At 44.8% G+C, this 25026-nt stretch overlaps 1 protein-coding gene across 1 annotated transcript; it reads right to left on the bottom strand.

Annotated features, from left to right (window-relative positions):
- Positions 1 to 1499: 1499 nt before the first annotated feature.
- sbno1 (strawberry notch homolog 1 (Drosophila)) lies at positions 1500 to 25011 on the bottom strand. Its single transcript, XM_042337659.1, is given in 32 exon segments — positions 1500 to 3225; positions 3695 to 3888; positions 4454 to 4530; positions 4728 to 4865; positions 5293 to 5385; positions 5762 to 5856; positions 6072 to 6218; positions 6445 to 6519; positions 6655 to 6754; positions 7213 to 7284; positions 7742 to 7854; positions 8108 to 8243; positions 8339 to 8470; positions 8708 to 8880; positions 8995 to 9168; positions 9358 to 9543; positions 10891 to 11042; positions 11652 to 11749; positions 12501 to 12683; positions 13138 to 13291; positions 13962 to 14007; positions 14010 to 14066; positions 14571 to 14706; positions 15196 to 15357; positions 15579 to 15669; positions 15768 to 15901; positions 16373 to 16533; positions 16943 to 17036; positions 17601 to 17701; positions 20873 to 21155; positions 21739 to 21870; positions 24844 to 25011. Coding segments are annotated over 32 exon segments (4059 nt in total). The 5' UTR covers positions 24871 to 25011; the 3' UTR covers positions 1500 to 3082.
- Positions 25012 to 25026: the final 15 nt, after the last annotated feature.

Raw genomic sequence — 25026 nt, 5'->3', positions numbered from 1 at the left:
CAAGCGCCCGGACACTTTGTTTACAGCTCTCACCGGCAAACATGGCCGCCAGACACCGACACCCACAATGCACCGCGGGGGCGGGAGGGGTCAGAGCGGCGAGAACTTCCGGCGGGACTTCCGGCGGCGGCGGCGACTCGCGCTCACACTCCTCTGTTCTTAATCAATCAATCAATCCATTAACTATTTTTGTTGAACTCTCTCTCCCCCACTAACCTCCTCTCCTCTCCTCTCCCGCCACAAAGTTCTTGGGAAAGTTTTTTTTTTGGGGGGAAGCCCTCTCCTCCACACACACACACACCTCCCCCACACACCTCCCCCTTCTCCCCCCCCACACACACACACCTCCCCCCCCTCCCCCCCACACACACCTCCCCCCCCCTCTCCCCCACACACACCTCCCCCCCCCTCTCCCCCACACACACCTCCCCCCCCCTCTCCCCCACACACACCTCCCCCCCCTCTCCCCCACACACACCTCCCCCCCCCCTCTCCCCCACACACACCTCCCCCCCCCTCTCCCCCACACACACCTCCCACCCCCCCCCCCACCCCCCATTCATTGATGCGCTGTTCCCCTTTACTTTGCAGTGTGCGCGCCAAAATATGCAATCGGTGTGTATGTGTGTGTGTGTAAGTAATTTACACCCACACTACATATACACACTATACACACACAATACATATATACACATACACTATATATACACATAAACACGCTATACACACATATACACACTATATATATATATACATACACACTATACATCTATACACACTATATACATCTATATATACAACTATATATACACTTATACACACTATATACATCTATATATACATACACATATACACACTATATATATACACACACACACCAGACAATTGATTACAGGTCCCCTGATCTGGGATATAAAACTTTTGAGTGAAACTTTATATTCCCCCCCCCCCACCCCCACATACCCCCAGGTAGGGTTGCTCTTTTTTAAAAAAATTATTACTGTATATGAAAATGCAACCCCCATTAATGTTGAGAACATTGCTCATTCGTAAACCAGGCTCGCAGGACGCAGACAGTGAAACTCAGACCACCACCAGCCAAGGAGGTTCTTCAAGCTGATATAGTATTTTTTTTAAAAAAAATTAACAGATGTGGTTCTCATTGAATAAACAGGAGGGCGGTTGGGGGCACCCTGACACGTTTGAGGCTAAGCAGGGAGAGATTATTTAACAATTCACATTTACGTGGCTCCTTTCATATCATCGGTACAAAACAAGATATTTGATATCCAGAGGTTGAATGAATGAGAATTACAACTATAAACACAATACGAACGGCCAGCAGATCTCTCACACACACACTCACGCGTGCACAGACACACACATACTGACGGACAATACAGCAATTGCTGCGCTGAGTTTGAAGCAATAGTGCACAGCACTGCTGAGCCAATTGTGTCATTACCACTCACTGGCCTAGAAAGACTCTGCAACACTAGTTTGCATTAGTACAATAAGATTTATTAAGAGTCCGCTACAAGAGCTCCATCTCGCAGTAGCTTATCCATCTGACGTCTCTAAATTTTAAATATACAGTTTCCAAACTATTCAGCGTCTTCAGTAGTGCAACCCGTACGAGGAGGAAATGACAAACTCCCTTCACTCCGAGAAACAAAGTTCACAAACTATTTATAAGTCAAAAACAAACTGTTCATATCATAGATGTGACTATACACATTTGTACAGTACAAATCTTACTAACTAAATATCTAAAGCTCTTGTTAAATATCCCCCCCCAACAGCACTGAAATCCTTGTGAACAGCACTTCTGAGGAACCCGCACATAGTGCAGTATTCTGGAGTTTTCCCCGTCAGACATTTTTTTTTTTTACACACACATCGACCAAGCAATTTTTTTTAATATAAACAGAAGTGAAACTTGCAACCAAAGTGCTGTTAATTGTAAGAAAAAAAATGTACAAGTTTTTCTTTAAAATTAAAAAAACTTGGAATTCGTAACTTTGATACTTTTGCGAGCAACCGGTCGGTTTAAGTTTTCGCACATTTCTCCATACATCCTCGAGCACAATCACTGCTAATATTCAGTCCAGCCGGTTGCAATAGTTTTGTTTAAAAACTGCGTCCCGATCGCTCCGTTGAAACACTTCGCCCGAACCGCAGAGAGCATCACATAAAAATTGCACTCGGTAAGACAATAAGTGACCAGTACTAAATGAAAGTGATTCAATATGATGGAGCTGTGAAAGTGGTTGTCAGAATTTTAATATAAAATCACCAGATAATTTAAGATTGTGCCATGAAAACACTGAAATACAGGACATACGATTTGCAGATACCCAGAAATTATACACTGCAGATAAGGAAAAGCATCTCAGCATATTCAAAAACAAGGTTCTGTATAAAGTAATTAACCCCTGCCCTGCCGTTTCCCCCTTTATAAACTTTCCGTTAATTTTTTTTTAAATAGGAGGATTTTTGAAGTTTTTTTTTGGATTAGAAAAATTTACATCCCAGTTTGCAGGACCCCAGTGACGAGTGAGCACGGAATGGGAACTGGCTCTGTGTGAGCCAGTGTGGTTAGGTAACCTATGGAGCCAGAGAATATAAACCAGGGAGTACATTTCCAATAAGGTCGCAAGCAAATTTTTTTTTTTTTTTTTTTTTTTTAAAAACGCAACGATGCAAGACAATCTCGTCACGTTAGTGCTGTTGCCTACAGGACCCGGTGCAGCCATCCCCCACGTGCCAAAAATTTGCAAAAATCCTTTCATAGGAGAAAAAAAAAATAGTCCAAAGTTCCTGGCCTTCAACCGCCGTCCATTCATCCATCCATCAATCAATCAGAACTTGAGTTTGCGACCACGTACAGGGAATCCCAGACACTATTTTCACCAGTGCTTCACTATCAAGGAATAGCTTTGGAAGAAGAGCCCTGAATTCCTGTAAACAGTGAAGATGATGGCACAGGTGTTTTGCACTGCTGTAAAGGTTACAGTTTTCAAGTAAAAGTTTGGTTAAGTCGCACGTGTGCCATGGCGGCCAGCAGCCAGCCAGCCAGCCACTATGTGTTGCTCATGTGACTCATGCTCTGGGGGTGAAGCTGCTGCCAGATCTGCTGCTGTTGAAGTGCCACTTGTTGCGACTGGTCTGACGTCGACAGAATGTTTAATAACGGAGACACACAGTTCTGAGGAATGATCAAACCTGTTATCAAAAAAAAGAAAAAAAAGTTTAAATAAAATCGCCAAAGCTGCAAAACCAACTAAGACTACTCAACGCTTCAACATTCACAAGCAAAACAGTGGCTGAGATTTACACCATATAAATCAGAGTAGCTATGATTACACGCACAGACCGAATCATGAAATGTACAATGTTCAGAGAGAGATTTCAGCACGTGAGGCAATGCTGTTGCTCTCTCTTCCCCTCCCCATTTTTATTTCTCAAACTCATTCCCCATAACCTTTCATTTAGTTACAGGTTAAACAAACAACGCCAGTAAGCAATGTAAAAATTCTCTTAACACGACCAGCCCTACAGGCTGTTGCAGCTGGACTAGAATGTCCACTGCCTGCATTGGGTGACGAGAGCAGTGAGTACGGAGAATGGTCCCCTACTCTCAGGCTCACCCAGTGCAAATACTCTCAGTGACTGCAGTTGCCGGCGCACTCACCAACAATCCTTTGTCCATCTTCTGTTTTTAATCGCACGATCTGCATTTTTACATTCGACCCACTCACGGAGGCCAGGACACCTTCTACCTTTGTCCAGACGCTGAGAACGGAGCCGCAGAGCACGTGATAGCTGCGGCAGCGCAGCCCCACCTCGCACACCAGCCCGATGCTGACTTTTTTGCAGTTTCCACGCCTGTCAAGGGAAAATAAATAGACAGAAGGTCAGCGGTGTCTGGACTGGTTCCAATGTGTGGTGCGTGGACATCACCATCACACTCCTGCAAAACCACACGGTTAAGCGCAAAGTGTGGACTAAACTGATCGCCACAGCTCAGGACTGGGAGCTGATCGGGGGAGCCTGAAGCTCTACCAAGCACGAAGGAGTGTCTCAACTACCTCACACAGTGGTTGCTTCCTATGCATGTGGACTATTCTCTATATAGCAGCTTTCTTTATCTTCACACGTTGTAAGGAATGAAGAGTTTTACTGCCCTTTTACAATATCACAGCCACACCTCTCTTCCCTCCCCCCAATCCCATCCAAGCAGAACAGCAGAGCCCTAGTCAAGGAATGGAGAATGGGAAAACTAGAGTGGGGGAGGGGGGGGACAAAAAAAAGGAGAGATAAAAGTAGTGGGACAAAAGTAGCACATAGCTGTGGACAAGAAAAAACACGAGCACAGTTGCCAAGCAGGAAAACGGGACAGTTCGTTTGAAATGTATGTGTCGCCACTTTGTTGAAGATGTTCCACACTGACCAGTATGCGTGTGTACAGGTTTCTGCAGATGACTTGTATTGTTCCTTCCAATGCGACTCGGCGTCCCCACTGCTAACCTGTGAACACAGTGAGAGCCAGCTCAGTGCCAATCTCTGCCTCGCTGAAACCCGTTTAAACAAAATGCCGTCACCTGTTAATTCTAGTCAGCAACAGAAACACCCACCACAACATACAGAGGCACAACAGATCACTTCACCACAATGCTCGCTCTCAAATCGCTGGGCAATTGTTCGGCTGGTCAGTGAGTCCTTACTTTTTTGTATTTCTTTTTCAGGTCCCCGTAGTTCTCCAGCTTGAGCTGCTTGCCAGTGTTGGGCCTGTACATCATGTACAGCCTCTTCTTGCTGTTCACCTCTTTCACCAGGATCGCAGTCTTCTTGTTGTTCCTGATCTGGAGAAGCGGAGACGCACAGAGACGGGCTGGGATCAATAAGGCGGTCACGCGCACTCGATCCTACACCGGGGAACCCCGAACCTCACTCAACTGAAGTGTTCATAGAAGCTCAATCAATTAACAACAGCGTCAAATTACATTTGTATAGCGCCTTCCACATCAGGAGGACGTCCCAAGGCAATGAATTAAACTGGGAACATGAAAAAAACTTGCATAACTAGCAAGAGACCGGGGGGAGGGGGGGGGGGCGGGGGAGAGAGGAAGGGAGATAAGAAGAGTGCAAAACTTTTATTAAATTCTTCATGCTAACTATCTCCCCCCTTTCAGCCAGAGAAGAGGCCCCAAGCACTTGTCACTACTGCCCAACAAGTCTCTTTCTCCACCCACGCCCCACCACCCAGCCTACCCTCCCGCGCTCCCCTACCTGCAGCGACAGGTAAAATCCATCCTCTGATCCCATCTGCTCAGCCCAGATCTTGACAGCATCGTCCCAGGACATTCCTCGCTCCACGCTGATCTACAAGGCAGAGCCGTTTCACAACAATTAACACCACATTCTAGGAACACGAGCAAAAAAAATAAAAAAAAATAAACAGCGATTAAAAATAACCCCCACCTTCTCATCAAAACCCTTCTCTCTCCCTCACACACAACACCCAGACGCTGCTCCAAATACAAACATTCCAAAAAATTGTGAAGTGTTGCATCGCTAGAGCAGCTGACAGACCAGGGTGTCAATGTACAAAAAGAAAGAGTTTTACACCAAGGGGATTAACACGTTTGTGATGAATGAAGTACATTCGGTGGACGACAACCATCTCAAACCCAGCTGACATGAATGGTTGGAGGCGCAGAGAGAGAGAGAGAGAGAGACTGAGTGGATACACACTTACTGTGTAAAGTGCAACATATCCTGATACAGAATACCCCGGAGTCAAGAATTTCTTTCCTTCCAGTTTCTTCACCTTCTCATCTCCAGATCCCAGATCTGCAAAAAAAAAGGGAAAACCCCAAATCAGTGAAGGCGGCTGGACAAGCGGAGGAAGGGAAAGGCCTGGGAGTGACACACACACACAAGGCACCTGGACGCAGCTGGCTGGCACCTACAGCAACTTTTGTATTTAGCGCGCTTCAAGTGGGGTAACGTCTCACAGCACCGTTCACGCGGGGGTAGAGTCCCCGAGCAGCTTAATGGTCACTTACCCAGGATGCCCATGTCATAGCGTCCGTTCTTCTTGGCGTTCTGGATGACGGCGCTCAACGTGTCTGAGAAGTACTGGAAAAGAGCGTTCTGCTGGTGCACCTCCATCCCCAGGATGCGGTTCAGGAATTTGCCAATATTGTTATAGTCTGAAATTACACAAACCCCCAACTTCTCAACATCCAACCGAAAAACACTCAGAACCCTGCAGTTCACAACAACAAATTACATTTACACATGTCGGAAGGACGTCCCAAGGCATTGGGCAATTAAGGGTTTGCACCCGAGATGGTGGCAGGAATTAAGAGGGTTGGAGGGTCAGGGGAGTGGGTGGTGGGAGTGTCGTCGAAGGCATCTCAGCAACACCAAGGTTACCTTTATCCAGGGTAAGTATTCCTGACCGATCTTCCAGATTTATTAAACCCACGCCGATTAGTCCCTGCCGAACATCTGGGGAGCAAACGCACAAAGAAAGGAACGTAATTGACAACGCTCGACAGAAACACTTGGGAAATCAGTGTTTGAAGCTTGCAGTATATTGCAGGTGCGCCTTGCAACAAAGTCAATGAATCACCAGCGTCTTACCCTTAAAGAAATCTCCAGGGTAGTCTTTAGGAGGAGGCACCAATGCAGTATCCAGGTTTACGATGGATTTCATTACGATTTCCAGGGCATTCCTTCCGTACTGGAGGTGAAGAGGGTCATTCGGTTAGCATCACCCACACATAACACAATCAGCAGAGGTCACATCAGAACATGGGTATTCACGTAGCAAAGCACAACTGAGAATTACTCAACATTTGGCACAAAGGAGGAAAGAGATGTGTTAGAAAATCTCCACGCTCTGAAGTCCTGTAGTGGCACGGTGCTGATTTACACACTGATTCAAATCGTCATTGACAGGGCATGTGAGGGTTTGGGCCCCACGAGTCTGTACAGGCAGAAGCAATTAAAACTTTTGATAAAAAGGCTTGGGAAACGAGGTATTAAAGAATGTGCTGTAATCTGATAAATTGGTGGAACGGGCTAGGTGGGCTGAATGGCCTCTTCTGATTCTAAAAGGAAAATAGTTGAGCGCCATCACAGTGAGAATGAGCATGCATCAGTGGAAAAAGCCTTCGACTGAAATCCTTTCCATCTCACCTTGTTGTCGAAGTTGAACCTGCTCAGATCTCTGGTTTCAGTGGCCCGCCTGTCACCGTGTGTCAGAGCACCCTGTTTCAAGGGGAGACATCAATTAAAAACAACACTGCCCCTTCCCCTCGCACCCAGGCACTTTGCAAGTTCTTGCCCTTTCTGATTTGGAGCAGCAAAACCTCACCTCCCGCTTTTCGGAAGCCTCTCATGAGTCAGGTCTGTAAATTTGGCAACACATATACACAAAAATGCATCCTGCCTTAGGCAACATATAATCCGTATGGAACAGGCTCCTCAGGGAGATGATGGATGTAGAAAGTGTTCTTTGTTTCAAGAACAAATTAGATAGATTTGGGTTAGAAAATAAGATCTCGGGATACAATATATAGTTTGGGACACATGTCAAGCGACTGCCAGGATGGTGGAAGGTGAACTGGATGGACCTTGGTCCTCCTTCGCCTAGCAAACTCTTATGTTCTTAACACCAAGACAACTAATCAACTGAGAAGTGAAACCAGCAAGGGCGTAAGCTTACCAGACTTTCCAGTCTTTTTGCAACAATGGAAGCGAACCTCTGCTCTCCTGCCAACTCTGAGATAAGGAACACGTACTCTGGGGCCGTCACTTGATTTGACCGATGTGTTCTTCCTGAGAAACAAACAACAATTCTTGTTCTCTTTGATTCTCACAGCACCAAGCAAAGAGCTAGATCACACAGAGACACAGACATGCGTGCGACATAACCAGCTTGTGCGTGCTATCGCTTTGCAGGAGTTACAAACAGGCCCCGAGCAAGGGGAGCTGAGCTGGTATGCTCATGGGTCAAACGCCACCCCCCCCACCCCGTCTGTGCCCAACTGGGGCAAACCGCAATCATGTCACTGGAAGAGTGTGCCCTCACCAAACTGCTGAATGGCACGGTCCGCACTCCACGGCAACTCCAAGGTCATGTGCACTCTGCGTCTCTGGTTTTTAACCCTGCGATCCGCCTGCAGCGAGATTCCAGAGCTGGCCGCTTCCGAAATTATTGCAATGTTCTGATGAAAGAAAAGGAAACAAAGGATAACTTGTGAACAGAGCTCACAGACATCACAGGTCACTGTGAAAAAGGCATGGCCGGCACAGGTCTCACCTTCTCCCCGCCCATAAATCTCTGTTTTTCCGTGATGTTCAGGATTTCTACGGGAACATCGAGTTCTGATCGAGACTCGTACGAGATACTGCCGTCGTCGTTGCTCACTACCCTGCCTTTCCTCCCGGTCATCTGTAAAAACAACCGCTTGCTTACCGTTTAGAACAAAGGAGACCCTAAACCCACATCACAATCACACGGGCGGTTTTCCAAATTATTCTGAAGCAGTGACATTTCCGCAGCTCATGGGTAACCACAGATACACCACGAAGAGGAGGCTTTGCTATGCATGTAACCAAAACGTGATTGGCCACACAACAGACACACACACACACACAGCCAGAGGCCCGTGCGAACCCTCAGACTGACCTCGGCCACGTTGTCCGGACCCCCGAGCTCGTCAATCAGCTCGTCCAGCGTGTTGGGCGGCAGATCCTCGGCCAGTCTCTCCAGCTTGTCCAGCAGCTCCCGCTTCATCTGCTGGGCTCTCTCCACTGCATCCTGGCTGGCCACCACGCTGTGACTGCTGGTAGGCGTTTTCTCTGTAAAGCGGGAAGAGGAACATTTATATAAAACAAGCACACTTTTGAAGGAAGTGGCGGCTGAAGGTTTATATTAAAAAAAACAAAGTGCCAAAGTAATGAATGCTGGCTCACCTGCGGGGAGGGAGTTATTTGGTGTGATGCTGATTGCAGCTGTTGAGAAGCTCGGCTTTCTCGAGCCCAGGCCAGAGGCCAATAACGCACTTTGGATAGAGTCGGGGTCGATGCTTTTCTTTTTCTTCTTCTTGTCTTTGTCCTTCTTGCGATCTTTCCTCACTAACCAAGGATCTGACAGAGAAGCAGCAGGAATAGAAATGGCCATGAAAATCTACTTACGTTGGGAGGGTGTCCCAAAGCGCTTCACAGGATATCCTGTAACGTGCAGCGTGTTTTGAGGGCGAACAAACTGAATCAACCTGCCGAGCCAATTACTGCACAAAGAGGATTCTCCCCCAACAGTTACCTTCACCAACTCACCATCTTCACCATCAGAAGATTCATCCCGGAAAGGGTTAAAGTCATCATCGCCAGAACTGACAGAATGGAAACTCTCCTCGTCGCTTTCCTCGCTCTCAGACGCCGCCGACTCGCTCTCTGAGGAACTGCTCCCAGCCAGACCTTTGCTCTTCCTGGCCTTTTTGGCTTCCCGTTTGTCTTCATTTGCTAATTCAAAAAAAAACGTTCCTTGTAGAAACAGCACAAATATACACACACACTCAGCATAGCGCCTCCTGAAATTCACATCTTAATTGTGGAAAGTTATCTGTCAAACAATGCATTACTGCATAATTTGACCCAAAACAATACATTGGGACCAGGATAAAATTTATCAGCTGGTTTTGTGCAGGGAGTTCTAGTTCTCTGCAGCGTGAGAGCAACACAACCTATAGCAGATTGACTCAGGATCACTTTACACACTGTCCAGCCCTGCACTTGAAGTACTAGGGCTGTGGGGAGAGGGGAAGAGAGGAAAAGAAACATTTATAAAGGATCACTCTCTGCCTTGTTTTGACTCACATTACAGTAATATTAAAGCCAATTGAGAATATTAAATATTGATCTGGATTTCTCAGACTCACTGGAACTGGGAGAGGAAGTGATTGATTGTAACACACAACCGGAGAGGCAAACATGGGGGGGGGGAAGAGGGGGCAAGACCACGACTTACACAAGTGTGAGAAGTATTAAAAGAATATTTCAACATTGACTCAGGACAGACATAAACTCAACGATTTGCTGTGATTGGGAAAACTTCCCTCGATGTTACACAATCTTGTGTACAAATAAATCAGCTGGAAAAAGAGTCCCAGGATCTTTTACATAACCAAGAGAGTCAGATGCTGTAATCTGAATCAAAACGTTGGTGCGATTACCATGAAGAGCACTGAAATCTATGTAGGCCTTTAAACTGTACTCTAAGTATCACTGACTATCTAGAGCTTGTGTATTTACATTTGACAAAAGTTAGCACATGTTCGGGTGCGTTGCCACGATTATAACACAAATGCAGGGCGCTTTAAAAACCCCATCTAATGAAGTAGAATCTGGACTTAAAATTTTCCACAATTGTTGAAAATAATAATAATACTTGCATTTGATACGGCGCCTTATCATGTCTTCCAGACGCCTCAAAATACTTCACAGAATATACTATAAAGTGAATTCACTGTATATTTTGTGGGCGAAACACAGTAGCCAATTGCGCACAGCAATGTCCCACAAACAGTCGTGGATTAAATTATCAAATTTTAATTAATTTTTTTAGGAAGGGATTACTACCCTGGAACAGCGATCCACCGACTAACAACCGGGTTCCTAATTACTGTTAGGTAAACAGGGGCATGTGGAGCAAGGAAACTAGCTTAACGTTTCGTCCTGCCAAGGAATTGAACCTGGGTCTTCTCACTTGCGAGGCGAGCGCTCTAACCACTACGCTACAGGATTCCAAGTAGAATCTGGGCTTCAAATTTTCCATAATCATTGAACAGTAGAAGCGAAAAGAAACCCAACCTTTTCGCTTCTTTCCTTTATTCTGCCGGGAAGGGCTGTCGACGGGGGAGTCGTGATTGCTGGGCATGTTCATGTCTATTCCCAGCAAACTGTACAGCTTCTTCCTGTCAGGGGCCGGGAAGTGCTTCTCAACCAATGACTGCAGCACACCTCTGGGGGACAGAAAACATACAACTCACTCACTGCTGGTCGCTTCTGTCACAAAGACTAATTCACACAATGCAGTGAGATGCCGAATGCTTGAGTTTTGTTTAACCCTTTCCCCATTCCTCCCTGTAAGTTCCAGCAGACCTCCCAACCACTCGCAGATTCTTCACGTTCACACCTAGCTCAGCAATGATCATCGATCAGCAGCAGGCTGTTCAACACTGAAAAACTGAAGCAAAGTCTGATCCCTGTCCAAAACATCCCCACTTCCCAGCCATGTTCCTGGAGTAGTGGGCTACCGGCAGGAAACTAAGTGCCAGCAGCTCCTAAGGACAGTAGCTGCCATGACCAACTCTTACTAAAACCAGATAATTCAGCACAGATTGGGCAACAGGCCTGATCACTTTGACACAAGGCATCACTTAAGGAGCCTCTTTACATAGGTATAACGTTTACACCAGACAAGGATATATTTCTGCCCCAATTATATCCAACAATATTTTGTAAGTAGCCAGAATAAATCCTGGTCTGGCTTATAAATGGAATACCTGTAGCAGGCCAATGGTTTGAAAACCACTCGCTCTGCACTGATTAAACAGACGTCACGTGCTTACTTGGCTGTGGAAACAAAGTCGTTGAGCTCACCGCCCCCCTCCTCCAGGGCTTCCAGTGTCCGTGCCTCTCCAGTGGATTGCAGGCCAATCACCACGCACTGTAACAAAGTAGTTTACAAAATGAACAACAACTGACATCAGGTGATGCTCAATATTATTAACATCAAAACATCGTAAAGGTGAGCTGCACTGGCACACAGGAGGCTTCACACCACACTTTAAAGTGCAGCTACTTACAGCTTTGTTGAACCCACAAATATAGTATAAAGACTAATTATTGCATTGTGCAAGGACAGTACTTTTAACTTTAGAGTAAGAGGCAAGTTACACAGGCAGTAGCATCCGTCTACAAAAGACATTTCTCGTTCTGATACAGGAAGTAAACTGCATGCAGCCAATCCTCTACATCTTGCTTTCCTTGCCAACTCTCAGTCCAATGGAAAACCTCAGCTACAATATCCCATGAGCAGCAATTCTGTGTCAGAAGATGGTAGATTCAGGCTACACTGCACGTCCAGGCTAACAACCCACTCTCCAAGGGGAACCACTATGTAAAGCACAGAGGCTTCATTACCTGCTCTTGAGGTAGATGATAATCACACTAATCAGAAGGGAATCTCTCCCAGTGTCTCAGACAACAATCCTCCCAAATGATGTGGTTATTCACCACGTGAATGTTTTGCAAGACCTTTTTGGTACAAAAGGGTGTTGAGTTGGGACTAGAAAAAGTCATTACACCTCACGGCAATTACTTGGGAATCTCAAGACTCTGATACGTTAAGGTCCTATAAAAATGTTGCTACTGCAATCATTCATTCATAGATCTAGCTACATTTTCCGAGTTCGTACCTTTCCATTTTTTATTTCTTCCCGAGCGAGTTGCACTATTCTCCTGACTTTAGAGGCGATGCAGAGATATTTGAAGAACCTCTGATGTGCCGACCAAAACTGTCCCCACATGGACTTCTTCATGCGCTGCTCCGCATCAATCAGCTCTGCTGCCATCTGGAACTTCTCCCTGGCCTCCACCCACTGCGGGGAGGAAGAATTACAGTTATACACAGGGCTTTGCTGCTTTTCCTCTCCAGTTACCTGCTGATCCCCACATTCCTACCACTAACACCACAGGATGACACATTATCCTGCAGCCTTAAAGTGATGCATTTATTATTGCACGTGTCTGAATCAACATTACAATGGGGCTGGCTATAAGGAGTTCCCGATTATCAGTCAGAAGATTGCCACGCTGGTCACCGGTGAACCTGGATTCTTGTTTTCCATCTGTGTCATGGACAGAACACTGGTGTAAAGATCAGCATCACACCAATGGCTCCTCAAACCAAATCGCCTTGCAACCTCGATGCTTCAGTAGCTACAGAAAGCTGTGAAACAACAAGTAACATTGTGTGCACCTCAATGGCCTTGGTTACCAACTACAAAGAAATGGCTGGTGTGAGGCTTTGCACAAGGAAAAGGACTTACTTACCAGTCTCACAGCTTTGTTGTACATCTTGATGTAATCGTGACTAAGAGGCACCTCTTCAATCTTGAAGGTCACTCCAGAAAAGCTCAGCTGCCTGGCAATGTACATTCCTCTCAGCTTCATATCCATGGCAACAATCTCCATCGCCCCAACACCTCTAGGTTATCAAAAAGAGCAGTCAGTTTTGGCATACCTATCCAAGTTGATTTGATAAGAGATTGATATAATAAAATAAAGGCTTTATTTTGGCATTACCAATACCTCCCTAATTTTTTTTAAAAGTTCCTCCAAATTGAGCAGAAATGTCACTAACTGGGCTGGGATTGGCAATGAGGTGTCAGCCAGAGTTCAAGGAAGTAATAATAATATCCTTGAATTTAATATAGTGCCTCATCCCCTTGTTGAGACGTCTCGAAGCGCTTCACATAACATAATGTAAAGTTTAATGACTGTATATTGTGGGTGAAATGCGACAGCTAATTGCGCATAGCAGATTTTCACATAAACAGTATCTTCCCCTCTTTCTCTCAGTCAGTCTCACTCCTCCCACACATCTCATTGCAAGTCTCTGCGGAGGCAAGGGATTGAAGTCAGCCGTCTTACACTGGGCAGGGGAAAGCCTGAAGGAGTTGAGCTATCAGGTCATTACTGCATGTCATGGTCAGCTGGCAAACATGGACCAAGGCTTACAGTGAAAATGATGTAATCAAAGAACAAACACACACACTGGCTGTTGCCTTTGGCACAATCTGCCGGGGAGTACAGGACAGGCAGCTGCTGAGTCAATGTCACTTCCTACAATAGCAAAGCAGGAAGACTGGTCTTACCTCCTCTCCACAGCCTGAATGAAATCATTGAACTCCTTGAAGGGGTGCCCTCACCCCAAATTCCAAGCCGGTTCATGTAAGCCATGTTCCGTGGCTCTGAAGCACCTAGTTTAACATGAAGACAAATGTTCAGTAAATACAACAAATTATATTTGTATAGCGCCTTTCACATCGGGGTGACATCCCAATGCACTAACAGAGAAATCTATGAAATCATTTGCAACTTTTTCTGACAATGAGATTAGAATCCTTACTTTCTTTCATAGGGCAATTAAACAAGAAGCACGAAGGGCAAAGGAAGCAGTGGGTTTACAACAAGTAGCTTACGTGGAGAAAGAAACTAGTGCAGAGTAATGGGTTCATTCAATGGCCCATTCGTGTTCTATGATTTTTTGGGGGGAAAAAATACCTCACACGCACGCATTATGCAAAGCTCACAAGGACATCACCAGTTATTTATTAATTAAGCAAAAGCTCTTTCTTTAAAACAAGTGCTTCAAAAGAGCTGCAGCCTTTCAACCACTCAAACAAAATTCTTCAGAAGCGAATGTGCTCCTTACTCTGGCACAGCTAATTAAATCGATTGTGAAACAAAGCGGTTCTGCTTACCTGTGGCACTAGCGTACACCACCCTCGCCTTTGGTAATTTGTTCTGTAGTTCCAGCACAGCCAGACCAGTCTTTGTGGGCTTTGAAGAGCCAACTGGGGACAAGTTCTTAGCTTTGTGACATTCATCAAACACTATCTAAAATATTTAGTCAAGAATTTTGGTAAGTTGCATTTTTGGAATCTTAACTAGAAGAGAAAAGCAAATGTCTTGATACGGCCTCCCACAGAACTTTTCAATTACTGTCACATGTAGCGATTGTTTGAGATAAGAATGAGGACCATAAGAAGGGAGTTTCTCAGTTTCCTGGCCAGGAATCCCCCAAATAAACTTGGTTATTCACCTCATTGCATTTTGGCCATCATTGCTGTTTCCAAATCCACCCACAAAAATACAGTCACTCCACTTTAAAGTAAACCCTGTGAAGTGCTTTGAGACATACTCTCCAAATGTGAACGGCACGGTAACAAATGCACAATTATATTGCTACTGTCTAACAGGCACTAAGGAAATGCCCATCACTCTTTGAACTAACGATCCATTAACCTGCCACTTGAATAGGACCTTGGTTAAACATCTCGCTTGAAACGCGGCAACCATTACACTTTCAGCACAAGAGAAGGATACCACTCCGTCAAAGTCCTCCCCACACCAGTGCAGGAGCTGCTTTAACCTGGTTTTATATTTGCCGCCCGACTGACTCTCACCAATCAGTGAGGAGTATGTGGCAAATATGACACCTTTCTTCACGCTACCATTTTGTTTGGAAGAGATCTTTCCGTACTTAAACTGCAATGAGAAGAATTAATTAGTGTGTAAAATTACTTTTCGCTTCATTGACAACCCAGCTATCACATCCCACTGCCAACAGCATTCCACCTACCATCAGTCCAGTAGTAAAACTATTTAACTTGTGAACTTAAAAACTGAACTGTATAAAAGAAACATACAAATACATGACAGCACAATTTAATAACAAGTTCCCTTCAGTTTCCAGCAATCCTCGTCACCTTATTCAGTGGATGAACCTGAATATTCTTCGCTCCAATGTCCCTCAGATCCCTTTCGGCATCATATTTCAAGTCATTAGATACACTGAACCTGCAACACAGGAATCGGGAAATTTTCACACATATCAGACAGATGTAAACATTCAATATTAAAATCAAAGAGAGAAAAAAAAGGCAATTCCCACTGACCACAGTGATCGCTTTCTACCCAGCAGGTAATTCTCAAAGATAATGCCGGCAATGGTCCTCCCTTTCCCCACGCCAGCCCCATCACCTATCAGAAAGGCCGCTCGATCCCCGTTGTTGAGGAAGGTCTCGTGTTGCTAGGATCCAAATACAGACAACAATCAACAACAATAAAACAGGCTTGTGATTCAGAAAATGGCTTGAATTTAAGAAAATAATCCTTGCCACTGATATAGCGTCTTTCACTTCAGAAGGTGAAGGAGTCCCTTTATTTTTTTTGGACAGCAGGGATCTGACACATGTAGAAACTCGATCACCATGCTTAAGATCATCCAAACCAAGCTGAGATTTCCATGCCTGGGGAAATGCTGGAACCTACACATGGAAATTCCGGAGATAGATTGTTGGAATGCAATGTGCACACTTTCCCTGGAGGGACAAACCCTGCCTATCTACTTCCGGAAAGTATTAGGCACACGTTCACAAGAGACAAGGTGGAGCCCAGGGTGTGAATTGGGGTAACTGCTGGAGTCGCTTTATACCCACTTCAATCACAAAGCAGATGAACTTCAAATAATTCTTTTTAAAAACAGTAGAATGTAGCATACCTGAGCAGCATATGTGATTGCTTCCAGCTGCAGTGCTGAGAGCCAGCCACTGTCAATGATCTCCTCCTGCACAGTCAGGCGATACCACACATCAGGGGGCGTCACGCTGGACAAGGAGCTCGTCTCCACAACTGGATCAGGGTGGCGCAGTCCAACCTTCACTGTCAGGGACAAGGAAAAGCATTGTAATTGTAATAACCCCAGGTATTTTGTGGTGAGGCAAACTGCAGTTAACCAGCTAACAGAAACGTGGGATAGATCGTGGGATTCCTAAACATATTGTGTTAGGAAAGAGTTAGCGGGATTTCAAATATTTAATGTTGAAATAGTTAATAGCTGAAGTTATATTCTATGTTCTATCCAGCAGCACTAGTGCAGCACTATAATAATTCTTGCATTTGATATAGCGCCTTATCATGTCTTCAAGACGTCTCAAAGCGCTTCACAGCGCTCAATCCACACACTCAACATAGCAAATGCTGGTCAAACCACTGAGCTGAATACGACCAAGTGATCTGGAATGGAGAGGAAATAGGGAAGACGGGTAGAAGGAAAGTTGTAGACACTTGCATTTCATTGGCATATATTCAGCGTACGTGTCTGCATGGCCCAACTCCTCATCCTCCTCTTCCTCAGGCTCCTCTTCCTCTTTGGGAGGGACTTTCTGTGAACAGTGTGGAGCACAATCAGCCAACTGTGCGAACCCGGTTTACGCAGAATTCATTCAGGTTTCCAACAGGTCACCTTGGGCCACATGGAGCCGGCTGGTCTCAAAGCCACGTTGCCTTGGACAACATCCAACTGCAACAGTCAACTAAACCAACCTTTCGCCAACGGCCGACTGTCATCACATCTGTGACCTCTATACTATTTTCCATCTCAAATATTTATTCAAAGTGTTAGTCTTTAAATTGGTTTTCTTTTAGACCAGCAATTATATAAGATGACAAAATACATAAACAGATCTACATTAAACCATAAAGTTAAATTCAAACAAAGATCAAGATTGTACTTGATCACTTCCACTATTTATTTCCCAAAGGAAAAAAACATTTTTCCTATTGATAGGCAAACCAAGCAGTAGATTGGTAGCCACTGAATAGACTAGCGGGGTCAGAAAATGAGCTCTTTCCCTCCCAGTGATGCATGCTGAATTTCTACGGGAGGCAAAACCATTAGCAAATGGAAGTTAAACCAAACAGTAGGATTTCAGGGGAAACAGCATTACCGGAGTAGGAGAAAAGCTTCTCATTTTAATGTCCTCGTTGACCCATATCCGAGTTACTTCTTTGCTCAATGGCTCCTTCTTAACACCATTGTTCAAGTCATCTGTGGACAAATGGAACAGCATTGGAACTATGATGCGTAAACTTGGCCATTGTAAATGGACCCAATCAGGGGGTTTAAGAGTACATGTTAAGGATACAGTGGACTTCAAAAAAAAATCTGAAAACCCATCAGTCCTAAGATAGTCAGTGAAGCCAAGGTGCATAACTTGACATTTTCAAATACAGTCCTAAGAGTTATCAAGGAACAAATGGTTTGTCTGGGGACCTTTAGACAGACCCAAGGTATAAAACAAGGAGACATTTGTATTGCTGGGCCACTTGGCAACCTTCACAAATTTGCTTTTCCACGGGTTTCTGGCCACATTCAGTGAGTGTCACCTTCTGTGTGCACGCCGGGGGCTGGGGGTTGGGGGAAGAGAATAAAGTGACCAGAATTATACATTTGTGTTCAATTTAAAGATCCAATGAAGAATCCCCTATTCTATTCAAATGGTCACCAGAAGGTATTGCACTATTGGAGGTATTGAGTGCTCACTTGCACTGAGCACTGGGGGTAGAGCTATCATATTCGGTTAACTAGCTGCTTTTAACCTGTGCTCATTACTCTTAGGCAGGGATCTGTGCATTTTTGTGGGCGATCCTTCGAGACAAAAGCGTTTCACTATTTGGAGTTTGTAACCTGGGAGTGGCATATCATAACATTACAGACAGTGGTGACATCAGATACTGCCTGGCTGTCAGAACTGCAAGAAGAGATTAAAAAGTCGATTTATGTAGTTACTAACATATTTGACAACAGATGTTATAAAGGGATGTATTCAAGGCTTCCTTATACAGCAGTCTCACTGAGCTGCAGGTCACGTGGAGTCCTGTAGCTCAGTGGTTAAAGCCCTCGCTTCGCAAGTGAGAGACCTGAGTTCAATTCCAGGCAGGGCGAAACCCTGGGCAAGTTTCCTTACTCCACACACCTCATAATATTCCCTCCAAAAGAACAAAACAATAATAAATTGGTCATTTTCAATCCATGATTGTTTGTGGGACACTGCTGTGCGCGATTGGCTGCCGCATTCACCCACAAATATACAGTCAATTCACTTTACAGTATATTCTGTGAAGTGCTTTGGGACGTCTAGAAGACGTGAAAAGCGCTATATCAAATGCAAGGATTATTATTATTATTAGAATCACCTTGCAGTCTAACAGTTTCCAAATGATCTTGAACCATCATTTTAAAACTAAATGACAATTTACATGCGTTATTGCTTGGATAACAACAACCACAAAATTACATTTGTCTAGCACCTTTCAAAGCTCCGCAGCCTCGTTTCCAGCAATGGGAAGTACATTATGACTACCAGCAGGAACCCCACTTCACCACAACCTACTTCCAGAGTAAAATCGCAGGAATTCTGACAGGATTCCAGTTAAACAACACATTTTAAAACCCACAATCTCAAATGAATGAATCAGTCGAATGTTTGTGTTGTTCCAAACATCATCTGACAGTTTTACACTTGTTCAATAAGTCTGATTCACAATTATACACAAAAACAGCAACTCCATTGATCTCCTGCAGGCAGCCACTGAGCTACTTGGAGCCCAAGTCACCCAGTTTAAACTAGGTTCAAGCAGGTACATCTCATTTACCGGAGATGTTACCTAACACAATTTCAACAGTTTTCTACTGATACACCATGAAACATTTTGGTTCTGGAATTGAAAGCAGTCAATATCCAAAAGAAAATTTTCCACAGCCAGAAAAGTGTTTCATCCACTGTGCAAACACACCCAACCCATTTCATATCAAGCGATCCTAGATATGAAATTTCAAAAGGAAACCCATAAGTGATATGACTCACAATGCTGCAGCTTAAACATGCATACTTTTATGGGTGTGTGCAATATAATAAAGTAGAATATCAACAAGTCCCTAAAGAGTGAAAATATTGATAAGCAGAATTCTAGCTTTTAGGTTATAAACTGAAGAAAACCTTAATTAGCTCTCTTAATGCCCACCAGAGTGGGGCAAGCTACCCAATGAATCCAGCGACTATTCAAAAGAAATCTACACAGTTTGCTATCACCTCGGACACCTCCACACCTTACAAGAATGAAAAACGAGCACCTGTCATGCCTTTGAGAAGGCATGGTGGTACCATTATCCTTACCTGGTTTATTCATCATCTTAGAAGTGAGTAGCACAATTTCTGTAAAAAAATTAATTATGAAAAGTTTCTCATACCTAGTGTTGTAAGGTCCACATGCAATTTAGTAGCAAATCATTTTCTGAAACTTAAGCACGAAGACAGATAAAAATGCAGATCGAACATTTCAACCTGAATCTGCGGACTAAACAGTAACCCACCCACGAAGTTCCGACTTACAATCTCTGAAATGTCAACAAACAAAGGGCTTAATGGACTAACAGTCTTTGGGCACAACAGATATATATTCCACACCACTACAATCTTTCAGGAACTAAAGTCTTGCGTGCTTTTTTACATCAAATATAATTGTACGGACACTGCCTCCAGTTTACTTTAGTTTGATTCAACCTACAAACGCTTTATTAATGGCTGCACACTAGCAATACTACCTACACTGTGATTTGTCAAATCTGTCCATTTATGTCACTATTTCCATTCCAAAACTGTATAGTACTTTGCAAATTTCAAATTAGCGCAGAATCTTGGCATTTACTTTGATCCTCAGCTCCCCTTTCTGCCTCACATCTAGTCCCCAACCAAGACCAACCAAATCCTGCATCTTCAGCACATCACCCACCTCAGTCCCTATCTCACACAGCAACTGCCACCTCCAGACTCAACATTTCAATCAGTCTTCAAAAGCCACTTAAAAATCCACATCTTCAACCATGCCATCCCCCCACCCCACGATACCCGTCCCTGTTAAAGCTCCCTCAAGGCGTGAGAGCTCTATAAATGCAAGTTGTTGGTCCTAATCGACAAGACAAAGTACAACCTTTAATTCACCATGAACATTTTTCTGAAACGTACTCATCACAATATACAAACTGCAGAGAGTCAATTGCATTCCTGTACCATCGACACTCATTTCTAGACTTCTCACACAGACCACTAAGCAAGTTAACGTAGAGAGATGGTTTTCACTACTCTTTTCTTCCTTGTGTGAAGATCCCTAAGGATACTTGAAGCATACTTTAAAAACAATGGAGAGAGAAGTGACTTACTGGCTGCTGTGGTAATGGGCTGAACGATATTTGATGGCGGTTTCATCTTCATCAGTTCAGACAAGCTGTTGCTTTTGAGCAAGTCCTTGAGCTGAATCTGGTCCTTCACTGTCGCCGTGACCACCGTTGGAGCAGCCGTTGATGCCAGCGTGGTGGAGCAGGTCTGAACAATCTTCGCTACGGTGACTGTGGGTCGAGAGATGGGTTTTGTCACGATCAGCGTGGTCCCGAGGTTTGGCAGCTGATTCAGTTGATTTAACACAAACGTAGTTGCTGTTGGGGGCTGTCGAGAGACATTTTTTCGGGGTAAAAATTTGCAAGCTGCAATCTTCAGAACACCCAGTAACACAAAGGAGGGCAGGTAAGAGAAGAGACAGGGATTTTTAATCTTTCATCATGCAATGGCACTCCCTGGGTAATTCCTTGGCTTGTGGAATCCATCAGGAGCTCATTACGAGCAGTCTTAGGGGAAATTCAGGTAGGGAAGAGACAGGTGCAGCAATAACCAATTTAACGATATTGAGGGGGGAGCAAGTGCTTGAGAAAATCTGGCTCGGCAACATTAAGCAATATAGCTAGAGCAACCAAGGAAAGTCTAAATTCACATACATCATTTATAAAGGCACACATTTCACCAATCGCGTTTCATGCTAGACAGAAATGTACAGCATAACCCCATAGCAGCAATCACCTCTGGACAGCCACTCTCAGCAGCAATGCTAAGAACGCAACATAACTGACACTGCGAACTCTCAACTAACGACCACAAATCACATCGGCGAAATGTACCAAAAAATAAACTCTGTATTTGAAATGTTGATAGAAGTAACAGTGAAGGAAGGCCCTGAACAGGAAGCAGTACTTACGTGCTGGACACCACTGGTGGGCAGAGGCGTCACCATGCCTGTGTCAAGTGGGTCTGCGTCAAACAGGTCATTGGGACTAATGCCACTCTCGCTCAGAGCAGCCAGGAGAAGATCTTGGCCTGGGTCAGTCATCTGGAGATGGAAAGGGAGAGAGAAACATTACATTGGAGAACAAAGTCTACTCTAAACACTAAAGTCACAGTTCCTCCCCCCAAAAAGGTCATGCCTCAGTAGTCAGTAAAAGCAAAAGTGAAACCATTAAAGCAATAACATCTATGAGGAACAATATTTAAACAACATTTTCTATAACACCACAAGCGTACATCCTGATTTAAAACCCACATATAAAGTTTCAGATTCCCAACTAATAGGAACTTCCCTTTCTTTCCCTCTCATACACAACACATACAATTCATGTCATTGCCAACTTCCCAGATCCCCCCCCAAAAAAAAGTTAGGGGAAAAGCAGGACAACAAATCCTGCAATTCTGGCAACTCAACTCAAGCACAAGTGATGCAATTGGCTCCCGGGCTTTAAAAATGATACACAAACTGAGAGAAGCTTGTAACAAAACCCATGCAATCTGGAATTTACCCAACCACAGAACGCCAAGCATACAATTAAGAGGTGCTGGAGTCGGGTTGTCACTGTAGCGCTGAAAGTCTCTAAGTAACAGGTTTTGTTAACATAGCATTTAGACTCAGACTGAGCTTAGAATCAGTCAGCTGATTCCATCACTTCCTCTGTCAAACAGCTTGTAACCGAAACAGTCACTGGGATAGTAGTACTGTACCAGAGGACAGCCAGCATCCAGCATTAAATGAAACCACAAGTCACTAGCTGTTCAATGGAGAGAAAACTGGAAAACATACTTCTAATCCTAAAATACTCGTTCTTTTCAGCCTCATTCCTATCCCTGCACTAGGCACCTTGCAGCAAAATTTCATACACAATATATAATCAACTCTTATTCTGAAGTTCAACAAAGGAATCAAATACATGAATTAGCTGTTGAGAAGCCCATTTAAAAAAAGTAATAAACATGTTAATTGAAACCACATGACTGGTATATAGTCACTTTTAACCACAATCCCAAGCATTCAATTTGTTTTTGAATCCCGTGTATCCAATGATGCCCATTTTACATTAGCAGGACGTGGACAACTACAGTACTTCAATCCGCAAACATGCTCCATCCACCTTTTAAATTGGCTGAAATGAAAAACTACTACGCTGCTCGAAAAAAAGTGGTGCCAATGCGAAGAAGAAAACACCTCTTGCCGATGGATGGAATCACACAAAGCGAAACGCGATGCAGAAAGAAAATATTTTGCCACGTGTGAAGCACAAGGTCACAATGAAACGCGATTGAGTTTAGATACCCCTTCAAACCGGGATAGAGACTCTGCCCAACATCAACCAGACAACGTGCCAGCAAGTCAGCAGCTATCGCTTCCCTTCAAAGACATGCGGTACAACAAAAGAACGATTTTAAATACTACATTGAAGTAGCAAACCTTTTAAACGCTCTCTCTCTCTTTCCCAAGCAGCTTTGGTTCAACTGCCTAAACAAAAAAGGTGTCCCACTAACTCGCTTAGTTTTCCCCTCGATGGAGGTGGAAGAAAATATGTCACACGTTGGCAAAAATCAAGTTTAGCCCAATCGCTGTAAAATCGCCCAAACCAGACCTAATGGATCACATTTTCTAGATGTTGGTATTACAATCTCACTTTTTTTTTTACACACACACACACACACACAACTTGGCTTCCTTCCGATAAAACAAAGCAACGCGACACACAATAAAAGTTAACTACTTCTGCTTCTCCACAGATATGAAACAAACAACCGGTCAAGTTTCCTCGAGTCCCCCCGTCAAACGGAGCCGTACCATCAGACTACAAGACCGGATAACTTTTCTTCTCTCTCCCCCTCTCTTTTCCCTTTATTGTTTATGGGTCCGCTCTGGAACCCTCGCAGTTCATAAGAGCAAATAATTCTCAGGACGGTTAGAAAGCAATTTAAACGCGCCGCAGGGGAGAAGTGAGCGATCGAGAATAAAAAAAAAGAGGGAAGCTCGTATGGCCAGAACGTGATGGGTGGATCGGAAGGTGGAAGGGGAGAGTGTACAGAGGAGTAGGCAGGGAGGAGAAAGAAAAAGGTCATTGAAAGAGGATGAAAGCTTAACCTTTTCCTCCAAACACGTGTTCAAAACCAGAACAAACTTCCGGGTTGTTTTATGGCTGCGTAATGGTCGTTAGGATGAGGGAGGGACGACGAAAAGAGAAAGGAAAGCGTGGTCCCAACCTGAACAGTTTGAGAAACTGAAGACAAACAAACCCCCCCCCTCCTCTCAGCGTCCCCCCCTTCCCCTCCTTCCTGCCTTCCACATAAAAAAAGGAGCCACGAAATAAACACCCACCGGCCGCAAAGTTTCCTCCTAACCCAACGCCCAGATTAAGACATCACACGGAGCAGCGTAAATAAAGAGAGAGAGAAAAAAAACACACACAAAACCTACACACAAGGAAAGAAGGGCAGTGCCCAGGGCCACGGAGATGCTAATCTGCGACCTCTGCTTCTTCCTCTGACTAAATTAAAACGTTTAACTTCACCTCGGCTGTTGTCGGCGGAGCCCTGGCCCCGGCCCCGGCCTGTGGTGTCGAGCAGCAGCCCTAGCAATCGGCTGCCGTAATATAAAAAAAAACAGGAAGAAATAACCCCAAAATAAAGGCGCTTTTGGCCACTTACTGCTCCGGGGATAAGGCGAGGTGGAGGCGCCGCAGACAGAGAGAGGAAGTGGGGACCAGGGGCGGTGTGTAGGGAGCGAGTCGAGCGGGAAGATTTCTGCCTGTGGTGTGCTGGGCCCGCGGGCGGGTCTGTCTGTCAGTCAGTCCGTCCGTCCGTCTCTCTCTCTCTCTCTCTCTGCCTTTACCCAGCAGCGGCCGCCATGTCAGGTTGCTGCTGCCGCCACCATCTTGGATCACGTGACGCCGGGTCGGGTCGGAGTGGCCGCTTCGGGCCCGGGCGGTGAGGAGGAGGAGGAGGAGGAGGAAAACAACGAGAAGGAAACCGGACGCAACGCCGCGGATCTGACACCAACCTTTAGACAAGTTAACGAATGCCTCATAATTTTTGTGTCGAATCGACGCTGTGCTTTTTTTTCGCGAAAAAAAACGTATCTTTTCCCTCAAATCACCGGTGACAATACCCAGTCACGTGACTCCAACGCCGCGCAGACACACACACACACCTCCCTCCCGCGCCTTCAAGGCTGCGCGGGACA

Source organism: Callorhinchus milii, unplaced genomic scaffold (genome assembly GCF_018977255.1).
Source record: "Callorhinchus milii isolate IMCB2004 unplaced genomic scaffold, IMCB_Cmil_1.0 Scaffold8, whole genome shotgun sequence".
Classification (NCBI taxonomy): domain Eukaryota; kingdom Metazoa; phylum Chordata; class Chondrichthyes; order Chimaeriformes; family Callorhinchidae; genus Callorhinchus; species Callorhinchus milii.
Note: the sequence above shows the minus strand (reverse complement) of the source record. Positions and strands in the feature narration are given on the sequence as shown.